The sequence below is a fragment of the Tetrao urogallus genome (assembly GCF_951394365.1).
Source record: "Tetrao urogallus genome assembly, chromosome: 1".
In the NCBI taxonomy this organism is placed as follows: Eukaryota; Metazoa; Chordata; class Aves; order Galliformes; family Phasianidae; genus Tetrao; species Tetrao urogallus.
This window is the reverse complement of record NC_136813.1, coordinates 62185461-62209649: the sequence shown is the minus strand read 5'-3', so window position 1 is coordinate 62209649 and position 24189 is coordinate 62185461. Positions and strand designations below refer to the sequence as shown.

The 24189-nt window shown below is 42.1% G+C and overlaps 1 protein-coding gene across 1 annotated transcript in view; it reads right to left on the bottom strand.

Moving 5' to 3' along the window:
* The window catches only part of TBC1D8 (TBC1 domain family member 8), a gene marked incomplete at its 5' end in the record, with an annotated part of 47253 nt that extends 23794 nt beyond the window's left edge, over positions 1 to 23459 (bottom strand). The window contains 5 exons of the mRNA XM_079549728.1: positions 3193 to 3433; positions 7018 to 7246; positions 9255 to 9373; positions 12512 to 12667; positions 23333 to 23459. Coding sequence (XP_079405854.1) covers positions 3193 to 3433; positions 7018 to 7246; positions 9255 to 9373; positions 12512 to 12667; positions 23333 to 23459 — 872 coding nt within the window. The remainder of the gene's footprint in view (positions 1 to 3192; positions 3434 to 7017; positions 7247 to 9254; positions 9374 to 12511; positions 12668 to 23332) is intronic.
* Positions 23460 to 24189: the final 730 nt, after the last annotated feature.

The following is a 24189-nucleotide window of genomic DNA, read 5'->3' as shown; positions in this document are numbered from 1 at the left end:
CAAACCCTGCCTTCTGCCAAGCAGATGAATAAAATGAGGTTCTTCCTTGTCACATCTTTTGTTTTCCTCAAGGTTTATGGTGTTCCTGGAATCAATGCACACTGAAGTGACATTTACAATTCAAGATACTTCAGTTTCTGTTCACCTTAGGTCGGTGTTAAAAACCTTGTTTGCTCTTTTTGTAGCAAATTCATCCTCCCTAGGAATTCAGAGTTAGACATGAAAAAAGAAATCAGGCCTAGAAAAATGTATTACGTTTTTGAAACCTTACTGACAGAAGCACTTGAACTTTTAAATCGTGTGTTCTGACCAATTTCCTCATTACATTTGAAGAATGTGATGAATATCCTTACATCCTGAAAGAGATGGAAATAAGAAATACAATAAAGCTATACTGGAGATTTTAGTGACCTTCTTTCTGGAAAAGAAAAATATTTAGCAATGTGCTCAAGTAAAGTTGTATGGTGCATGTGAATACATCTGCAAGAAACTGTGTTTATAGTTCTCAAACACCTCTGCTTTACTTCACTTTTTATGGCAATTAATTTAATTCCTATTAATCCCTATGTAATCCATTGTTATCCTTTCATCAGGCACCACTAAAACTTGTGTATGGACTTGTTTGACTCTGGTCTTGATACAACTGGTGTCACAGATTGCAGGTCTAATCCCCCAGCCTCTCGGAGTCTCGTCCGTGTTCAGCAGGATGACACCAAGAGCCTCAGGGAAAGCAACAAAGATTGATGTTTTTTAGAATGTATATAGACCATAGTAACATTAAAAACGCATTTTATACACAAAGACATCGTGATGAGCTTCTTGTAAAAGAAATCCTAGCAAACAAAAGAAATATAAAGCATTAATTTGACACAGCAGGAATAACTTTAATGATGCGTGGACTACTGCTTTCATTTTGATAGACTACTATGTGCTTCCTAATCATGCACAAGAAATAACAAAGACAATTATTAGGGAAAAATGTCAAGTGGAAAATAATTATTCTTGTAGTACTACAATGGTTCCAGGAAAAAAAAAAAAAAAAAAAAAGCAGCAACAAAAACCTCACATGCCAAAGAAGCTCACCCCCCCCAAAACACGTTAGCATTAAAAACCAGTTTATCTACTATTCTAACTGCAGTCTTGCTTAATCACATCACATCAAAGTGTTTGCTGAAGTGTGACAAAGGGCACAAGAAACAGCAGCTCATCCAGCTACTACCTCTCTAAATCACACAGAGGAAATGGGATTTCAGCATCTTCCACATTCTCATTTCTGCCATCTCAAGTTACAGCATATCAGCGTGGTTAAGAGAACATCTTGCTCAGGAATCAATTGTATTTTTCTACTCCCTTCCACTCTTCTTCTCCCTCTCCTCTTTTTCTTTCTTTGTTTCATGTGTGTGCGCGTGTGGTTTTTCTGTTTGTTTTTAAAGTTGAAAGAAAGAAGAAAAAAAAACGCTTGAATAAATGTGTGGGATGGTTTCTGTTACTTATTTGCTAATACACACCACATTCCAAAAACCCCACAAGGTACATAGAGGTTGATTTACCAAGAGCCCCGTATTATAGGATCTTATTAAGCCTCTAATTTTTTTTAATTGTCATTCTAGGTTGGTGGGACTCTTTGTTTTCTTTCTGTTCTCTTTTCATTCTGCTCATTTATTTGAAACAAAAACCCCTTTGAGAAGAGACAGTTAAGGGTTAAAAATCAGTAGATGCTGAAAATGTCTCCCACGGATTCTTACACTTCTTTTGGATTTACTTCCCTTGTTTTATGGATCTAACTTTTCAGCCCAAAAGCAGGAGGGAGGTAGAATTGTAAAGCATGGAAACGGGTTTCAATACAACCTATTACTCAAAGTCATATCCTACATTAGTCAAAGGACATAAACTACATTTCTTGGGCAAAAAGCCCATAATGTTAACAATATCCAGTTACACACACACAGTGAAAAACAATGACAGCCTTTGTGTTTAGAGCAGTCCTGGCTACAAAAAAAAAAGCCTGTAAGGAAGTTCATGGCTGCTCACCACTGTATCACTCTAACAAACAACTTCAGTGAACTCCTTGATGATATCATGGATGAAATCCTGGTGTCAGTCATTTCCCTTATTGTGTGTACATAGGAAATTAAAGGGAAAGATGGAGAGAACCTCCAGTGTCTTCATGTTTTAAACAGTTTTAAAACAGTAAGACTTTAAAAGTTTAATACTAAACTTTGCACAACTGTTTCCCTAAAACATATATCCAATATATATATATCCTCCACTGCAAAAAATGCCACCCAAAAAACAACATAATGGCTACTGGATATGTTTCTGTTTGTTGGGAAACAACACTCTGCATTTCCTACATCTCACCCTGGAAACAACACCTGGGTAATTCCCTTTGTACCTCTGGCAGGAGGACAGGAAGGAAGAGCAGGAAATGTTATCAGCACTCCAAACAAACTCCATTCAGAAAACATACGTTACGGATGAGCACAGGAACACTGATGCCCCAGGCAAATTCCAGTTTTGGATATTACACTGTGCCCACCTAAAATTCCTCCCTGCAGTTTCTCTTCCCCTTTCACATACCAGCAAATAAACACAAAGTTCTGTCTTATGCTACTGGCAGAAAAATAGTTACCAATCTTCTCCCTGAGCATTCAGTGCATTTCTACAGTGGGAGAGGAATGCATAGATGCATTTCAGGGATGCAATGTGTAGAGCTGACATCAGCACATCAATCTGTTGCAACAGCCTGTCTGTTTTTGGGTCCTATAAATGCTTGCTAAGTCAGCTATGGCAATCCTCCTAGTGGGAGATTCCACATATAAGCTACCATTCTACAAAAATGTCAGCACTAGGAAAGCCTATCCACTACTGGTATTATCAACAAAGGAATGCCATTCCTCAGGAACGACAGAAAATATCCCTTACTGTCATTTGTGCTACTACAAGAAATGGTATTTTCAAAATTAACAAAAAACTACAGTGATGTTCAGTGAAGAAAGAAAAATGGAAAAAAAAACAGTACCTTGCACACAAATTAAAATTATTTGATACACTGCAGTACACTGTAAAATGCACGTGGGTTTTTTTGCCCAGTCAAGTAAACCTTTAAAGCCTTATCCAGCAAACAATGCAACCCAGAAAATCTACTTTTGAACCTCTGCTTACACACGGAAGAGCAGTTTTGCTTCTCACCTCTTGGTAATCTGAGTAGGATCCTGTAGGCCTGGATCCAGCTCAAAGATCTCGTTATCCAGTAGCCTTCGGAGAGTTACATCTGCCAGCTGCTCCATGATCCGGAATGCCTCAGCAATATTGAGGAACGTGGAGAAATCACGCTCTTTATTTGGTGTAGTGACACGGACCGTGTCAGTCATGAAGACATTGGAGGTTCTCTCCAACTTCTGGACCTCAACCCAAGGAATGATGAGTTTCACTGCCATTGCAGAAAGACCAAAAGTGAATTAGAAATTCTCCTTTAAATTGTTCATATGTGTTCATACACAAATTCAGGAAATGCAAACAGCAAAGAGGATAAGCTAATCCTTACAAAGGCCTAGGAAAAGATGAAATGCTTGATATCACTATGCATTTGTTCTCCCTCATTCCAACAGACTGTCTTGTTGAGAATCTCTCCCTCAGAATTTCATCTCTATTCTTAAGAAACATTAAACTGAGGAGCCCTGTCTCTACTGAACCTTTGCTTTTAACTTCTGTAGAAGTCAGTTCTGCAGCTTTCATTACTACCAGAAGAAATGGTGGATTTCAAGAGTAGGGAGGAAAAAAAAAAGGGATAGGGCTTGTAACCTTGCAAAAGTAAAGTTTTAGGCAGTTGGGAAACCTATTCCAATTACATACACTGTATTTTAAAATTAAAATAACTCTCCTGAAAAATAAGTTTTTGTACATTAATTTCTTTTGTAAAGTTTACATACTGCTATAAACATGGTGTCAAAGAAAACCGCCTAGGCATTGGGATCTTCCTGTTTTGGTTACCTTTTACTTAAAAAACACACTGGCAAGTTTTGCCATAAACATTAAATGCATTTTAAGTTGTTTACAGAAAAGAAAAAGTACAGGACACAGTTCTCCACACTTAAACACTCTGTCAAATCATATAAATACAAAGAAAAGAATCAGCTTATTTTAGACAGCCACTAAAAGACGTTGCCTCTCACACGAACCTCCGGGTAGAAATTAGTCTGGAAAGATCTCTAAAATAGATTAAACTCCTACTTAGCTGTTGGATGCTTCCTAGCATTCCATGCACCAATAAACATCAAGGCTACATCTCCTAACATCCCTAGCTAATCTCCTGATGCCAATAAAGTAATAAAAAGGCAGTAATAACAAGCATTGTCATGTATGTATGACACTTATCCACAATCGTTAATTATATAAGCAGCCACGCTCAGCAGGTTTTCTGTATTAAAAGAACCACAGCTGTCGAGATTATTTGCAGGTTAAAGTTTTTCTTACTTAAGTAAAGCACAGCTGCGTCAACACACACAAACTGTTGCAAATGGTCACAAAGTCATCCGCATCGGCACAGCCAAGGGAAGAAAGATTAAAGAGTGCTGTAGCAATAGCACTATTGTTCAGGCAGGTCAGGAGCAAACAGGCTGTGCGGTGCTTGTCACAGAACAGCAGACTGCAACAGGCCCCGACTTCTGACGGAAAGGTACGAAGTCTTCAAAGTTTTAGCACAACAAAAGTGTAACTAAAAAATGTAAAGGAACCCTGGCGTGTCCTTGTAAGAAACCTGACAGGCAAATCCTACCGAGTTCTCCAAATACTTTAAAAACTTCGCTAAAAGGAGACTTGCCTTGAAAATATGTTCCGTGTAGTCTATGCTCACATAAATTTTATGACAAGCTGAAAACAGGTTCCAGTACTGCATTCCAAGTCATTTCAACAAAAAATAAAACATGGAGAAGGCAACAGGCTTGCCAGAAGCTGAAGACTTAACACTTTTACTATAAAGAGATTTCAGTCTACAATTTGGGGGAATTTTTATAGAGTTAAAACACATAAAAGAAGTATTTCTATTGAAACCCTCTTTTTTTTTTTTTTCCCAGGAAGATGGGAAGTAATGCAATAAATACAATTTATTAGCAATATTTGCTAGACCGGAATTAGCCAGATTTGTGATTGCTACTTGAACAAAGGAAAGACAATGAACCATTTGTTCTACTTATGATCAGCAGCAGCCTCTCAAAGAAAAGCAAAAATAGCTATGGCAAACACAGCTACGGCAAGTTCAGTGTAATACAAGCATTTCATCAATATGACAAAATGCCAGGTTTCAAACAGAAGCAATGATCTTTATCAGAATCAGGGAGCTAGATACCATTTCCACATGTAAGACTTGCAATTACTTTTTATTTTACCCTTCCATGCATGGACCACAAAGTGATGCCGTTGACTGTAACAACAAACAGCCTATTTTCCATGTTCAAAATGAAAGGTTGCAAACATGTAATTATTTGAGGTTGGGCTGTTGTTGTTTTGGGTTTTGTGTTTGTTTGTTTTTTTTTGTTTGTTTTTTTGCATTTTCACAATGAGTTATAATTAAAAAAAGTTAAAGAATTCTTATAGAATACAGTGTGAAACTGTACTTCAAGTATCATTTAATGAACTGTGATACTGCAGAAACAAAACTTCTGGAACAGTACAGAGGACTTTCATCTCTGCTTCCTCCTTCCCCCATTATCTATCATCATAAGTGTAATTTCTGCATTGCCTCCTTTGGCAGACTGGATATCTCTGCTTAATGAGAGAAAGGCTGCAATGACAGCAAGCAGAAACAAATCACAAAGCATACTGTTTGACACTAAACAGAAAACAAGAAGATCAATCAAGGACTCATATCTAGAAACATTGCTACAGTCTTCCAGGAAAAATTTAGCTTCTGTATTTACGAGGCATACCATTATTTTAAATCTAACTCTGCCTGCCACCTTTTGCACATATGACAAAATAACTGGCATGAAACAAAGCATGAAGAAAAAAGACCCCTAACTCTATGTATGTCCTTCTGTGCTTTAAGTTGGGGGCCTACAGGAAAGGTGGGGAGGGACTTTTTATGAGGGCGTGTAGCAACAGGGCAAGGGGAAATGGCTTTAAACTGGAAGAGGGTAGATTTAGACTATATAACCAGGAATAAATTCTTTAGTGAGGATGAGGGTGGTGAGACACTGGAACTGGTTTCCCAGTGAGGTTGTGGGAAGCATTCAAGGCCAGGCTGGATGGGGCTTTGTGCAACCTGGTCTAGCGGAAGGTGTTCCTGCCTATAGCAGGGGGTTGGAACTAGGGGATCTTAAAGCTCCATTCCAACCCAACCCATTCTATGATTCTAAGTTTCCACAGTCACCACTTCCTATCTGTTATCTTTCCTACATTTGCACTAGTGCACCAGTAAATGGTACAGCTTTCCTAATCGCTGTCTAATTCTTGCCACAGTCACGGCAGAAGAGGTCGATACTGCCGTGCTCCCTACAGCAGGATGGCGAGGACTCAGAGCAGCAGCAGTGTCACTGCTGTGCTTCCTGTTCTATTTTCAGCCTCGCAGCAGCCTCACGCACTCCTAGCACGGCGCTCTCTCCCCCAGGCAGCACTTCCTTTCCTGCCTCACGGCCCGACCCTGCGCTCGGCGGTGCTGGCGGCGATGTGCTCCCATCAGCTCTCGGCTGACTGTTTGCAGCACTAAAACCAGCTGCTGAAGCTGTAGGAGGTCTGGTACATTTTAAGCCTGCTTCACATGAAGGAAAAAAAAAAAAAAAGGACTGGAGAGTAACCGTAACTGCAAACTCGTGTTCTTATTTGTATTACCAGATTAATGCTAAAATACAAACACAAAGGAAGAAGTAAAACCCAAATTAAACAGGATCTTTCATCTGAATAATAAAAATCTCAGGGAAGAATTACACTTTTCATAAAAATCCCAACTCTTTTTGCATTTCAAAGCAGTTCTGTTTATCTCTCTCCACAGTGCTAGATTTCTTACATATTTACACTTACATTCTTTGCCCAGGAAGAAGGAATAAAAACAGAGATGATTGATACTCAAATAAAGCCAGCCTTGCCGAGGAACTTTTCCTTTCCAACAGCAACAAGAATAATAGGTGATCAGCTTCTCTGCTTCAGGAAAATTAAACCTGGACTCAAATTTCACCAGGGCTTCTCGGAACTTTTCAGGGTCTTCCTCCTGCTCAGCGAGCTTACTGCTCGTTTCCTCTGCAATCAGTGCCTGATTCAATAAGAAGATAACAGATGATAACCTACAGTATTCGCATTCAAGCAAGTTACTACAAGCTTACCATTCAAATTTTAATAACACAACTCCTTCTGAAAGAAGAAATTCAAGCTGATTTGCCATTTTCACAAACGGATGCATTTCTGCAGTGGTTGCATCTCTCATACGCTCTGCACGCTTCCAGATCAAGAGTCTCAGTTGTGGCTTTTCCTGGGATTTTGTTTGTGGGGTGTTCTGTGTTTTGGAGTTTTTTTTTTGTGTGTTTTTGTTGTCATTGTTGTTGCCATTGTTCTATTTTGGTTTTACCTGTTTTTTTTTTTTGTTTGTTTTTGTTTTTTACTTTTTCAGTACATCTGGCAAAATCACCTACTTACAGTTCATGAACACTGGGTTCTGCTGCATACAGTGAAAAGATACGATAACAATTTTGTATGCTGATCAGTTCTGTTTTCCTACAAAGAAGCCATGCAGTAAGATGTCAGTAAGTAACTACTAAATGTCATTTCAAGAACATCTCTGTGGATATGATTCAATGTTGAGAATTTTAACAGTGATGTTACAACGCATGAGTTAACCAGAGGACAAAGTCCAGCACCTGAGTTTAACATTAAGTAATGAAACCTGAAGAATTTTAAATATTCCCCGTGCTAGGCAATCAGCTGCTACAACATTATCAACAGAGATTAATTTCATTTGAGCCTGTCAGTGCACTTAGATATGTGATCTGTGCCAGGAGAAGGCCTCCGCACCACGAACAGAAGCTGGCACAGCAAGTTTAAACTTTCAGCAAGGTACAGCACATCAAAACTGCTCTTTTAAAAAAGCAGGATAAATGCTAAGGTTTATGCAGTGACGTACTGTGCTTCCTTCCCCATTTCAGAAACCGCTGAGATCACAGCAGCAGGGCTGAAATTTGTCAGAAACATTACATTCCCACCAATTTTCCAGACCAAAACAGTGGATATGGGGGGGGGGGGAGAGCATCATTCTTACTGATGAGAAGGCTGCAGTAGGATCTCAGTTACAGTGGTCCCCAGCAGACCTGCACCACTGCCAGCCCTTGGAGCGTGTGTTTTATTAGAAGGAGAGCACAGGATGCCAAGCTTTCCAAGTTTCAGTGCACATGCCATTATTATTGTAAATCTGTTCTTCATCATCTAATTCCTCTATCCTTAAAATTCTACTTTTGCCCTTCTAAAAAGATGCCCATTCAGACATCCGGCAGCTAGCCAGAGGCGTCACTGCAGTCACTTGCCATGATGTTGACACCCTGCAAAGCCCAGGGTGATTTCCATGCCTTAGGAAGAGAGTCCAAGAGAGCAGCACGACAGCCTCACAGCTCCAGCTCGCTGGGCAGAGGCCAGCTCTGCACCAGAGGACAGCTGTCCCTGTGCACTAGAGACAACCTCACTGTCCACGTGGCAGCAGGTTCTGCTACTCTGACTGCTAACGCTTACTGGAAAAACAACTTTTCTCTAACCATCACACAGAAACTGGCCAAATGCCTGGCATCCTTTTGACTGTGTGACAGAAAAGATAGTTTTCATCTCGCATCAGATCAAGGTGAATTTGGTTTAGAAGTCGTGTCATGGGTAAGACCGCCAGTGAGGAGCCTGCTCAGGCAGGAGGTTCTCCTGCTCCCCTTGGAGGCACGGTCAGCACTGCCAAGCCAACAGTGAGACTTAGCCAGAAGAAGACCGAGGAGTCACTGCTCTACAAGAAACCACTACCTATAGAGTCACTGTGTGAAAATACAACGGCATAAACACTTTCTTGCTTCTTACAAGTCTGCATGGAAACAAATCAGTAAGACTACAGATATGCAGAAGTAAAATAATTGAACATGAACAAGAAAAATTTGGCAGATTTGGTGATTAATTGCATTCAGAACGAACACAAGCTGGATCAGCACACTCAACTGAAAAACAGTATTAAGAGGAACAAAGACAACTATGAATAACTTCCTGCAACCAATTGGACAAAAGTAAGACAGTTTCCCTACCTTTACTTTCCCCTTGACAAAACTAACAATATCTTCTTTATTGTCAAAAACAGACAAAGTATGGAGCAAGTTTTGTTCCAGCCACTCCCAGTGCTGATTTATCTCCTCGGCAGTGGCACCTAAAAAGGTAAAAAGTAATGAATTAAAATTCAACCTATAAAATAAAGTTGAAAGGAAGAAAAAACTGAAAGCAATAAAATGCATTATTACTGAAGTTCACTTTGAGAAACTGAACTTGCAACCTCAGAACTCTCGGTAGCAAACAGGACAGAAAGGTCTAATTTGTAGCAGTATACTTAGAGAAAAACAAAAAACTCATTGTTTTAGGAAAATAGTTTTAGTGCTTTTATCTTTATCTTCTCAAACATTCTCAGCCAGCAAATGCTGCATTAAAAGTCAAAGCAGAAAAACCAGCAAAACCTCTTACTGGCCTGTTAGAAGACAGCTTATTTTGACACAGCATTCCATAAGCAGCCACTGTGAACCACTGTTATATGTCTTATTCCCAGAAGTCTCTGATTGTCCTTTCTCCCTTCATATGCACATGCACACACACACACACACACACACTTGCCACACATGCATGCATACATGACATGATCCTACTTGAAAAGTTGTCTGTAATAATTAAAGAACCTAAAAATGAAGGAGTTGGATTCAACACCTACAGGGTCTGCAACAGCATCTTTTCAAGGTTTAGGGGAGAAAATCGGTGAACAGAAAATCACTGAAAAATAAAGATTTTCAAATGTAACGTGTTCACTCCAAGTCCAGAAATAATATTTCAGTCATTACATTACCTATTTGTTTTGGCTCTTTCTGCTCGAAACTGAACTGCTTATCATTATGACAGGAGAGTTAGAGCAAGAGAGGTGACACAGAGGACAATTAAGAGAAAATATGGCCACTCCACTCTACTGGTCAATGGTTAAATATTATATGTAAAAAGAGTGCAGCCAGTAGCTTTTCTTATGCCTTTCTTATGAAATAAAGGAGAAACGTAGTTTGATGTAAGAGACATACAAAGCATAGAGGAATATACTTATAAAATCAATCTCAGACAGAAAACTTGTTGTCTCAAAATTGTTTTTGCGTGCGCCTCAGAAATGCATCACATTGCCTCACAACAACAACAAAAAAAGACAAACTGAGCTACGAATTTTCCACCCTCCTCTGCTCTGTTTTCCATAAAGAATGCCAACTGGCAGGAAAATTTTCCAAGCTTTAAGTTCCTTCACAGGAAGGTCTTGTGATGGAACTTCATAAATATCATTAATCAAGGTCAGATATCTAAAAAAAAAAAAAAAAAAAAAAAAAAAAAAGAAAGAAATCAAGAAAGAAGAGAAACTCAAATGGCCTTTTTGTAAGGAAAACAAATCGTGTCGATTGTTAAGGACACCAGAAACATACTTCACTTATATGAAATGTGAAAAAATATATTGAAATGGCTGCACAAAGACAATACTGAGTTTGTTCTCTACGCCTGGGCAACCAAAAAAATACCAACTGTATGGGAGGGCTGGTGGGTTGTCTCTTGGAAAATCAAAGATACCTCACTTAGCTGATCTCTGTGGTTCTCTTTTGCCCACAAGTCTGAAGTATTACATGGATGAAGACAAGGCCTGAGGTCAGGCATTTTTTTTTCCCCCTGTAGTGGTATAAGATGATTAGCCATCTGGACTGAAGCATCTCTGCCAGAACAGGCATGCTGGGCATGGATCAGACTTCCCAGCAGCCCTCAGAGATTTGCAAAAGTCTGTAACACAGATATGAGCCCTATGCATAAATTATAATTTCATCCTACAGCTCCTGGAGCACAGGACCGCCAAACATACAATTGGAAAATGTCATCTTAATTAACTGCCTAATGATATGATGGTTATCCCTAATGCAGTTACACTGGGAGACTGGAAGGAGCTGCTGGAGCTGTTCCTTGTCTTTGCTACATAGCAGGAACTTAATTTGACCTGCTGCTCCTTCCAAATCCAGTAACAAAACCCTGTTTGCACAGAGCAAACAGCCCAGCCAGGGCAGAGCTGGGAAACCAGTGACAGCCACTTCTGCGGCACTGGGGAGAAAAAAGTCCCTTGAGGAGCTCCAGCTTTTTAAGAAAAGGGTCAGGTCGTGCTGTTCCTCCATCTGCTGTTGCCAAAGTCCATTCTCCCCACTCACTTCAGGGTTTCACAACAGAGATATTATTCAGAAACAGCTCCTGCTACCATGGTTCTTAATTTCCGTGCAGCTCTCACAGCGGTGTACGCGTCATGCCCTTATGGCATACAAAACAGATCCCTCTGCCTTCCACCTCATTACTGCAAATCTCATTTTCTCAGTGCTGAGTATTCATTTAAGAAAGCAAAAGAGAATTTTAGAAAACAGTAATCAAATAAGTTTATCTCAGCAAAATCCTTAACTGTTCCAACCAGAAAAGCTTTTGAGTTGTAGTTGCTTTATTATAAAAAACTTGTGAATACACAGATTGCCCCCTTCATGTGAAGGACTGCTATATCAAAAATCATCAACAACATGTCCATATTTACCTTGGCTAACTATTTCATGGCTTGTAAGAAACGGAAGCAAAACACGCGCTGTCAATTTCAGTGCTAAGATTTCAGAGAGTGAAGAAAAGATGAGAACTGCCCTGCAGACTGCTTAAGCAAGGACAGAATGAGTTTAAACACTGGCATTTAACATGCCCCAGTAAGGCTGCTGCAATTCACATCCATATCAATTTCCTGAAGATGGGTTTGACTTTCAAAAGTTGCAGAAACGTTGTAAAATGGATTACTGCACAGCTATTAGACATTCTCCCTGACAACTCTATTTATTACCTACTTCAGGTAGCATTTTCTAAGTGTCCAAGTTATATTTCATTATAATCAAGTGTTGTAAGATATTTCACAGGCAGTGAGCAAAAGACAAGACAGATGAAAGCCAAGACTACACAGTTTCTTTCTGTAAGCAACTATGACTACCATACAAAAAGATATGCATATGAATTGAATTACAACACTTCGCAAGAGACAAAGAAAAATAATGGAAAACAACCTCACCTAAGCAAGCTTTCTATTGAAACGTTTCCCTATGTAACACTTTTTCCACAATCAATACCTGGGATTCTAACTGAAGGTTAATTAGATAGTTACATGAGCTGTAGCCAAGAGCTTCACACCTGCACACGACCAGCTGGGGTTACCTTGAGTTTCTTGGACATGCAGATGCTGAGCATGCTCAGATTTTTTTTGTATGTGACTCACCAATAGCTATGGCCCAGTAAACTTCTGATCCGTTCAATAACTCACCACATGCAATGGCAGAGTAAACCTGTGAGCCTGGGACTTGCAGTAAGATTCTGAAGGGAGCAACGCGCGCATTGGAATCCAGAACAGCATCCAGGGCACCCACCAAGCGACCTGCAATCATGCAAAGAGAAAAGTGGGAGAAAAGAGCATTAGCACCAACCTTCACTGCCACCAGTTCTGAAGCCTGCAAGTCTTTCCACATCTAAAACCAGAAAACCAAAACACAGAACATGACGATAACAGTTCTGCCCACGTTTTAAGCTGCAACTCGCAGTTACTCAAAATGCAAGATGCAAACCAGATTAGACGATCAAACACATAAGAAGCATTTTGTGCTTCTGGTTCTGCCTCATGTATGCGTATATCATCACAGAACTACGGTGAAGACCTGAGGGAGCCCAAAGAAATTACTGTTCCAGCCCACATTCTCAAAGCGGATAAAAGAACCTGTGCCATAAATAGTATTTGCCTAACCTGTTCTTCAAAACCTCCCACAACCAAGGTGTAACCGCCTCCCCAACAGACTGCTACCAATAGTGTCAGGATGTATTCTTGCAGCAAAAACAAACAAACAAAACAACCACCACAAACTTAAACCTTCCTGCTGGAAATGAATCCTGCTCCCCAGAACACAAAGAGTAATTGACCAAAGCTTTTGATGTTCATACTCGATAAACTCAAAAAGCATCAACATAATTTGCCACTGTTTCACAATTTCTCTTGTTCCAGACGCACCCCAGTTGACCCATCTCTTCCTTAGAGGTCAAAGTTTTCAAACATTTCATTGCTCTTGAGCTAATCTTTAAGCATAACACTCAGAACCGGACACAGTGTTTGCTAATAGTCAGTTCTCAGCTGTATAAAGAGTGGAAAACCACCTCCTGTATTTTGCATACCCACAACTGTATCCAAATAGGCTTGCAGCAGTATCCCATTCTAAATTGGCACTTGATTTAAATACAATTCAAAGCTACATTTTCCCTTTACATATTTAACTTTTCCAACCAAAACACTGTATTTGGAGTTGTATTTTTGCTCTTTTACCATCAATCCAAAACAAAATCAATTGTTCTCAGTCTCCAGAAGTTTTGCCAGTTCTTTATAACTGTATTCACCAATCCATCATGTAAGTGACTAATGGAAACAATCAAATGAGACCTACAAAGTCCTACTCTGATGTACCACCTCACTTGGAGGAAAAAAACCAACAACACAGTACAGCACAACCAAATAGCATTGTAGCAACTTCCTTGTCTGGGAGTTAAAAGAATCCCACATGGAACACTGTCAAAAACCTTCCAAAAGATAAAATAATCAGACCAACTACTTCCTTCTTGTGTTCACACACACCGGTCATGCCACCAAAACTAAGCAGAAGTTGGACACTGGTATGTTTTAAAACTACACTGTGAGAGATGCGAGAGATTATTCAGCTCCTCAGCTAAATACACATTAAGAGACAACAGCCATGTGTTTAAAATGGAGACCTGAATTGAAGACTATTATATATTAATCAGAAAACGCAAAATGCCCTCTCAAAAAACAAAAGTAAAAAAAATCATCCAAGTATAAAAGGTAGCAACGTGTCCACACTCACAGAAAACACAGCATTAGCTTCAGTGTGCAGTCTTCAAAATAGCTGGATGAAAGCCAGTGAGACAGCATCAAACGATGCAGAGAACAATACTATGGTTTCACTTCCAAACTTCAAAAGACTTGAGACATCGCATGAAAGAAAAAGAAGAAACTTATGAAGGGTTGTGCATGATTTCCCCTGGTGATAGATCTAGCAGAAGAATTTCTTTTTAATTTGACTGAGGTAACTGAAAAAGTCAACTAACAGCGCTATGAAAATCCCAAAAGAACACTTAACTAACATCTGATTGGAGAAGTAATTGTTTTCAGAAACTCTGAAAAAAGCCATGCAAGTACACAAGGAGCTACAAAACTGCACTTCTTAGTCTGCACAGAATTAATTCCTTTTTCTGTTCCTGAGAAACTGATGAGAACAATTCCTCTTCTCATTGCTTACTTCTGCTTACAATTTCCATCTTGCTTATCAACTATCACACACACAAAAGTTTCCCCCTTCAACTGAAAACCATACAAATTAAAAGTTTTGCTCCTGTCCCTGCTGTCTCAGCCACCATCTCTTCCCCATACCCCTCAGCCCGGAGGGTTTTGTTGGGGAACAGTAAAGGAGAGCACTGCCCAAGTAGGGCAAGCAAGCTGGAACCTGAGTGTATAAGTGCCAAGACATGCCGAGGAGAGACTGATGGAGGCTGAGGGTCAGTGGGATGGAACTTCTAAGGATGCATTTTCTAGGGCGTAAAAGGACACAACATTCATAAGTACATCCAAGCTGGATATGGTAATCTACTGGAAATTATACAATCTGCACGTCTCTGGTGCACACACCGATGTTAGGATGAAGCAGATCTTTCTCACAGGCAGCGGGGAAACCATTTATATCTCTAGGACAGTCAAAAAATTAGAAGGATTCAGAAGAGACAACTGCTACAGAGGCTTCCTTCCCAAAATTCCTTGTTAGTGGTATTTTGTTGTGGGTTTTTGTTTGTTTGTTTGTTTGTTACTCTGTGTGGGTCAAGACTTGTGGAAGAAATTTAAACTTGAAAGTACTGCTTTCCCCTTAACAAGCTGCTCCGCCAACTCCTCATCAACTTTTTGACCTCCCAGGACACAGAACTACTTCAGGGAAACAGTTAATGTTGCATGGACTGCACAGACCGATTTGAAGGGTCGGCAATAGAGCACCCAGGGAACATCTTGGGGTATTCAAAACATACAAGGGCTCTTCAAACATAAAGAACACTGCCATGCTAGAATTCAGACACAAATCTCAGGTTTAATGTACGCTTCTAACAAATAGGAGGAGAGGACAGAAGCGGGAAAGGAAACATCTCCACTGAAATGAAATGTTCCACCTCAATAAATCTGATCCCTTCTAGTGGAAAGTCCAGCAGTGGGAACTTCTGCCTATACTTTTTTTTAGAAGCAAACCTATACATCAAAGTTCCCTATGGATCCCACACCATACACAGTAGCTTTCATTTCATCCCTACTTTTGAAACATCTTTGTGCTTATTTTTCTGCCCTGATATTGGAAACTAGAATACCTCAAAGTAAGGCAAAAGTGCTATACTTCTACTTGCAAATCTATTTTATATGTGCATTATGGATACAATGCCACAAACACACTCAGGTATAAAAACAGCAAGGAACCTGGGGATCCTTTCCCATTCTGCAACAGATAGGTAGTGTCTCTCTTCTACAGAGGTCAATCTATAACTAAATGGAATGTAAGCAGGATACTGTGAATCGCACAATCAGATTTTACTATCTAAATAAGTTTCAGCTGAATGATGTGGAACAAAACTTTTGACCATTTCTTCAAAGGAAAAAGAAAAAAAAGCTAACTAAAGGTATTTTATAACCAACTGGTTCTCAAATGCACAAAAACACATTTATTCTTTAAAAACAAGTTTCCTTATACCCCCATAAAAAGATTAAAAGTTCCGTTATGAATTATCCTGTGTCATGCCCACAGCTTGCAATCTAGACAAAGAAACATGTTTACAGTAAGTTAATCTAACATCATTTTCTACTAAACATACCATATCTTTCAGACTAAAAAAAACACAGGCTTATTTCCTGAATTGGTGTTAATTATCTACAAGATATTTTGAAAATTCACAGAATCACAGAATATTTTGGGTTGGAAGGGATCTCAGAGCCCACCCAGCCCCAACCCCTACCATGGGCAGGGCTGCCCCCCACCAGCTCAGCTGCCCAGGGCCCCACTCGACCTGGCCTTGAGCCTCCAGGGATGGGGTCCCACAGCTTCTCTGGGCAGCTGTGCCAGCACCTCACCAACATCAAAAACTCTTTTAAACCTCTGAGAAACTAGATAGTGGGTGATCAGAGCTGAACTCCAATTAAAAATTGGAACTAGTTTAAGAAATAATACCTACCACTTCCATCTTTTAGGACAATACTCAAGAGACAACCCAAGACACTAACAATTTTTTGTATGCTGCTCTGCTAGGTATAAAGACTCTCTCCATAGAACAATGAGAAAGTCTCTGCTTACTTCCATCATAATTTAAAAGGCCCGAAGGAGATAATGAAAGGTCTTCATTGAATTGGAAACCAGCACAACTGGGCAGGTATGCAATAAGGCATGTTTTAAGGTTCCCTGTCAAACTGAACCCAATAGAGAATATGGGGAGAAGAACACTATAGCACCTGCCCCTGGGGACTGTGGGGACTAGCTTAAGACTGTTCAGAAAAGTGACTGGTGGCTATGCTTACCTATATTATGCCAGAGCTCTGTTTTAAGTGCCTACAGTTTCCACTGAATCAGGCTGCATCACCTTTGTTAGATACAAACACCGATGTTGGATTCAAGGATTTAAAAGCAGAGTGACAAGCTCTCTCTTCAGAACAAAGTGATGGAGCATGATGCATGTCTCTGAAAGTTCAGAGCTCCCTTTTACTGTTGCTTGCTATTTCTGATCCCCAACTGATATAGAGGCAGTATGAAAAACAAGCCTGGGCAGCAAAAGCTGCAGCTTGACAAAACACTTTAATCAATAGGAAAACGCTCTTACTGCAAAGTGGAAGTAGTCAAAACAGGTTAGTTTTGAGCAAACACTGATTTGCAAGGAGAGTTAGCAGCCATAAGCACAGCTGCTCAAGCATTAGAATTTGGAGGAAAAAAAAGAGCAAATCACACAATTTGGATTTTCATAAAATAAAGTAGGAGCTGCACTACAGCAGGCACACTCGGCTGGACAAGCAGCTATCACTGTGTGGTGATTCAGATGGAAATCAGGAGTCCCCGTGTCCATCTGTCCACTCCAGCTGTAGCAGAAGGGTGGCCTTCTCCCTTGGGGCAAGACGAAGAGCAGAGGCTCCCTGAGAACTACTCCAGCACATCTTCATCCTCATGTCCTGCACCTTGGCCAGATCAGCAGCCCATCCCCAGGAGGACGGAGACAGCGCAGGACACTGGCAATGAAGCTACTGCTTACCAGCAGTGGCTCCCAGCAGAACACCTGGGGGCTTCCTTACATCTTTCTTAACATCTTAACAGGATTTTTCTACAAGTTCGAAGCACGAGTTGCTGCTTTCACTTAGATTTTTCTAAAATCTATGTTTTTGTTAGAGAAGAGCTGTCAGTTGCGAAGGCTACTAACAGAACCTTGCTGTCTTAGCTTAACACCAGACATTGTCTTTGTTGAATTCTGCTGAATTATGTACATAGGTTTTGACACAAAGCAGTATCCAGGAGTCAGTCTCTCCCAACAAGCTTCTTCTCACCCCCCCAAAATAAAAGTTAACAGAACTTATTTGGGTAAGCATGCAAGAAAAAAAAGGTGAAGGAGAGCTCCTCCAAGAGCTGCACAAAGACAGCATTTCCCTTGCAGCAATAAAGTCTCACAGATGCTTCAAGCATTTATTAATCCAGGGAAGCTTAAGCACTCAAGTCCTTCAATTACTTCCAACTCGTGCTTTTCCAGATCAAACACCGTGACTTGGGTAGGTTTTCTTCTTCCTCTTTTTATTTATTTGTTTACTTTTTGAACTTGGCACATAGAAACACAGGGTTTAAGTGCTGGTCCCCAGCCAGTGCTGGGTGAGCATTGAGCTTGCCCTGGCTCCTGCACCAGGTGATATGGCCGCACTCACAGCACACCCTGCCTGTTCTCAAAGCCCCAAGGGCCACAGAACTGAAGACCTAGCCTCTGGCATTGCAGAAAGTACAGATGAAAACAGATTTCTGCCAGAAAACTGTTGGGAACAGGAACGCACAAGCATATAGCCCTGTAAATTACTCAACACAGGCCGCCGCTCTGGGCACCGTGATAAAAAACTACCCCTTGTGTTTCTGACAGATGCTGTAAATAAAGCTAAAGCGAACCAGGCAGTGTTACTTGAACTCCGCCAGTAGGCACTCTCAATTACTTTCCTGTTGTCTTCTAGTCTGTTTGGCCTCCACAACTGAAAAATACAGAGTTACTGTGGCTGATGACTGGTTTGCAGCATTGCCTAGACTGGCGGGCTGAGCAAAGACAACCTGGAGCCCTCTCTCCGCACACAAGTGCATTCTCACCCTTTGTGCAAGAATGAAACAGAGACACAAAAAGCAAACAAACAGAAGGAGCCAAGAGCAGCACATGGATTTAGATGTGATTGCTGGGCTTGGTAGGGAGCAGTCACAACCTCTGTTGCCAGTGCCTGAGCCACGTGCTCTGCTGGGGAAAAGCCACATGAGCAGGAAAGTTCAAAGCATGCTACGCAGAAACACGGGGAAAAAATGAAAGGGAAGAGGAAATCACTTGCCTGTCTGAATTCCAGCTGAGGGCAAGGCTAGATAAAATTCTGACAAGAGTTTAAGCTTTTGGTAAACTGTTTGCATTTCCTCTTCTCTTCATGCAAGGTTTCCAAGAGCTCTTCCTTACGAAAACAGAGCCATGAACACAGGCTTGGGCACTACCAAGTATCCTTTACTAACACTGTTTTCATGTCATCTTCCTCTCCTCCATCTATTGCATAAGGATTTTTTTTTTTGGTAGTTAGAGCTCAAATTTAACTTTTATCTATCCAGTAACTTCCGTTGGTATGACAGATAAATTAATATTAGAAGGCAACTTTCCTTGATTCTGGTAGCCAAGCTATTTTGAGGTCTGTATCAGGATACATCCTTTAAAAAACTACTTATTCTGCCTTCAAGCTTTCAAAAGGTTAAAAAAAAATAATAAAGGATATGCATTTGCATACACTACTGAAAATCGAAGTCTTGACTGCATTTTTTACCCTCTCCTTCTAGAGTACAATAAGTAGAGGCAATCAATACAGGATTACTATCTTAGACACAGGAAACGTCAACTTCTGTGGTCTCCCTCTCTTTCTCTGAAATAGACTGCATCACAAGATTATTTATCCTGACCCTGGGAAAGAAACAGGGCTAATAAAAGCTGACTGCAGTACTATTCAGATTGGCAAGTACAAAAGAGCAGCAAATCACCTTTTGCTTTTCAATTACCCAAAAAAAAGGACACCGAATTTACCAACACTCACTTTGTTCTATGCATTGAAATTTCAGAATCCAGCCAAAGGGAAAAGAAGGGACAGAGTTCTTCCAGTGTAACTAATCACAACTAGGAGGTGCTCTATGGACCAGTCTGAAAGCCATCGCTCTGCAAGAACGTTATTTAAAAGAAAAAATTAAATCCTAAAGCGAGGAGTTCAATACAACTGCTGCCAATAGCTCAAGCTGCTCTCACATTTACTTTTATTGAAAAAATAATAAGGTTCAGATTCATATACAGAAGATGTTTCTTTTTGCCAGTGTGTTATTTGACATCTAAGACTGTATAAAGTTTTATATAAGCTCAAGGAAAAAGTCATTTACCTTTAAAATCTTCATCCTCTGAGAATTACAAAAGATTTAAGACCACATCCATCTTGGAAAGTGCCCTGAGATGAAAACAGTTGAATACTAGAAGAATATTAGGGAGAACTAATCATAACTAAATAAAAAACACGAGTAAAAGAGGAACAAGATGTAATCTTTTATTTATCTACTTCAGGGAAGAAGCTGAAGAAGCAACTATCTCAAAAAGTAAAGACAAAAAACTGCTTGAAACAGTTTACCGACTTCAGAGTTGATTTTAAAGTTTTACTTAACATTATAAAAGGTAAAATTCACTAGTACTTAGAAGACTCCAGAGGTATTTATACACTAAAAGCATGCAGTGTCAAGTACTGTGTAAACAAACTGCAAAATTAGCTGCTTGGGAAGAGTGAAAAGTTACTCTTAATCCAGTGCCCAGGACAAAAACATTCCTAGCAAGTCACAGAACACACAGCTTTGCTGTCAAAATTCACAAAACTAATCTAATCAAAAAGGAAGGTATTCAAGGTATTAAAATTAGGTTAAATATTAGTTGTTAATTAAAAAGAAATTGTAATTCAGTTTCTAGGTATTTCTAAATGAGGTATTTCTAAACATTACCAATTTCCCTCCTGAGTCTCTAATTCAGTCTTAGTCTCAAGTAGAGATGCAGGCTAACTGGCAAGTTAAACATTGACTCAAAAAGCATGGGAAGACAGAATTGCATTGATCAGGTCATGAACAGTTAAACACTGTCTCCATCATTTTTTGTACCTACTGTTTGCAAATCCAGTGTACTCTCAATAATTGCCCTAGAACATAAATCAAATTACAGTAGCAAATACAGTCTCTCTCTTACCAACATCTGCTCACAGTCCAACTGAAACACAGTGCCCAAAGAAAGTAAGGCGGGTATGGAAGGAAAGCACTTTCCTTTGATAGATGTTCTCTACTTCATCCTTGAGGAATTAAATCCACGTAAAATACCCCCTCCAGCTGCGCTAACTTACTCTTACATAATGGATAAAATGCCCTCGTAAGGAAACAAAAGAGTCCTAGAAGGAAAAAAAAAACATGCAAGAATGAGAACAGGGCAATAAAACAGATGTTCTCTCATAGATTCAGGGAAAACACCACGTTGCAGCAGCAACCACAAGGGCAGCTCAGCTGTTGCACGATCCTGACGCCACTGTTCCACTCTGCTCAAAGCTAATTATGCTGGGTGGTCCACTGCACCATCTGCACACTCTGCTTATGAAATCTAGCCTCCTTGGTTTTGTTGGCTGCTTTTTTTTTTTTCCTTCTTGATCCCCAGATGGTTTCTAACACAGCCTGAGCACGTGCAGCCTCAGGGCAGGACCTGAGAGACTTCCTTTGACAGCCACCTTTTTTCATGAAATATGCGGGGCCTTCACCTCTTTCCAGCCTCTATCCTTCTGTCAAATTTAGTTCCCATTGGCCAAGGCTCAAGCTAATAGGTTGGATGTCAGGGGGAAGTTCTTCTCTATGAGAGTGGTGAGGTGCTGGCACAGCTGCCCAGAGAGGTTGTGGATGCCCCATCCCTGGAGGTTTTCAAGGCCAGGCTGGATGGGGCTTTGGGCAACCTGGTCTAGTATTAAATGTGGAGGCTGGCTGCACTGCCAGCAGCCAGAGGGTTAGAGCTTGATGATTCCTGGGGTCCCTTCCAATCCAAGCCATTCTATGATTCTATGATATTAAAGGGAAAAGAAACCAGATATGGACAATTTTCCCACTTAAGTCTTGTTCCGCCAGCAAAATAAACTAATTCTTCTAACCTATTGCTGACAAGCTGTAGAACCATTATTCTGAAATACAGTAAAACTTTTCTAACCTTTGCATCTGTCAGTTTGGAAAATGCAGGTACCAATAACGTCTCCATAAAACAAGAATTACGATGCAGGTTTTGCACCAAAAAGGAAACAAATGTACCAGCCAACCCAAACTGTTTCTCCACACAGGTCTCCATTTTGAATGTAACCAATCAAAATTTAGGGAAAAAAATTAGGGGAAAAAAAGTATCTACCTTCAGCTATCCTTAATGCTCTCCCACACTTGATATGGGACTCTAATTTCCAATCCCTTTTACACACAGATATATTTCAAAACCGTTTATGAGAGTCAGAATTCACAGTTCCCTTAGCCAATGTTTTCTAAGACAGGAGTGGCTCGGCTTTGCCAGCCAAAAGGTCTGTGCAAGCCCGTGCACCCTAGGTTCAGAAAATGATTCACCTGAAATGTAACCAGATAGAGAAGCATTTTGTTTTCTTTTAAGTTTGCAAATCTCTGCCACGGAAAGCTCGGGCACGAGGAGTAGTATTTGTGGCTCCCAACCTCATGATTGCGCTGGACTCGAATCAAGCAGCTGTAAAAGGTTATTTTTAACTCTGAAAATTAATCCACACAGCCCTCATGGTCACAAAAGAGCGGCCTGCAGCTTCCTCACGGGGGGCAGGGGAAAACCTGGGGACAGGCTTTCGTCTCACTGCGAGAGAAAGCCACTGAGTTACCAATGCTTGCATTTCATTCACCGGTGCCTGCACTTCAACCTGATACAGCGCCTCCAGTTCGGAGGGCTGCAGCCGTGCCCACGGCTGCGGTTGGAACTGGATGGGCTTTGAGGACCTTTCCAACCCAAACCATTCCGTGATCCTGTGATGACTAACGCAACGGGAGCCCAGCCAACGACAGGTTGGGGGCTTCGTCGTGAATCCGCCGCTAGGACACAAACTTCGGGAGGAAAACACGCACAAAGCAGCACTACCTACTGGCGAGGGTCGACAGTTCAAGAGCAGAAGGTTCCGATAACACAGACCTAATAACGCAGACCTGGAAAACACTGTGAGAAAACCTGATCGTTCTCCCAAACACGCCAACCACCTTTTCAAACGGCGATGCTTAAAAAGTAGAGAACAAGCTTCGCATCTGCTTTTAAGCCCCGCTGCCGGGAGGGCGCAGCCTCCCCCAGGCGTTTCGGTGTGAGCTCCGCTGCTCGGCTCTTCGCTCCGACTTCGCCCGAGCTCCGCGCACCGCCGCCCGCGGCCGCACGCCGTGCCGGGTCCGCTCCCTCGCACGGACCCCGCCGTCAGCCCTCGCTCCCAGCCACGGAGCACGGCCCCGCTCCGGAGAGAAGGGAAAGCGAGAAGAAAGTGCAGCACCGAGCTGAACCCCGAACCGCCGGCGGGCAGCTCCCGGTCACGGGTTGCCGGGAAAGCCGCCTCCGGCCCGAGACTCTCCCCGCGCCTCCCGAACAAAGCGGCCGCTCCGCCCGCACGCCCGCAGCCCGGCTCCCCGCGCACCGCCGCCAGCGGGCCCCGCCGAGCCCCGCGCCCAGGTACCGGTGAAGCGCCCGCCGCCGTCGCCGTGCCCCCGCCGCCGCTGCAGGACGAAGTAGCCGCTGCTCTTCTGGGTGACCCAGAGCTTGAGGGCGTTCTTCAGTAGCACCTCCTCGGGCTTCAGCCACATCTCGCCCTGCCCGCCGCCCCCCGCGGTCCCCCGCCGCCCGCTCACATCGCCTCCCTCCGAGCGGGCCCGGCCGCCGGGAGGGGCGGGGGGCGGAGCGCGGGCGGGGGCCGGCCTCCTGCTGCCGCGGGCTGAGTGCGGGGCGGGGGCAAGGTCCGCTCCTCGGCTTTGGGTCGTGGGTGAGGAGCTTGGGGAGGTCGGGGTGCTGCTGCGGGAGCTTCGGTTTTCCGAACTGTGAGCTTCCTGGAGTCCGGGGGTGGCCGTGCGGGCGTCCAGCGGCCCGCGGGAACGTTCACGGGCGGACTGCAGTTGGCTGCCGCCTCGTAAACGCCGTGCGGTCTGCGCTCCTTGCCATCCCGGTGTAATGCGGTGCTCCATCTCGAGGCCATATCTCGACTGCCGTGTTCACCTCTGGGCCCCTCGCTACGAGGAAGACGTTTAGGCCCTGGAGCGTGTCCTGAGAAGCGAAACGGAGCACAAGTCCGTGAGGGGTCTGGAGCACAAGTCTTATGGCGAGCGGCTGAGGGAACTAGGATTGTTCATTACGGAGAAGAGGAGGCTCGGGGGAGACCTTATTGCTCTCTGTAACAGCCTGAAGTGAAGTTGTGGAGAGGTGAGGGTCGGCCTGTTCTCCCAGTTAACAGCAATAGGACAAGAGGGAATGGCCTCAAGTTGCTCCAGCTGAGGTTCAGGCTGGGTGTTAGGAAGAATTTCTCCTCGCAAAGAGCAGTGA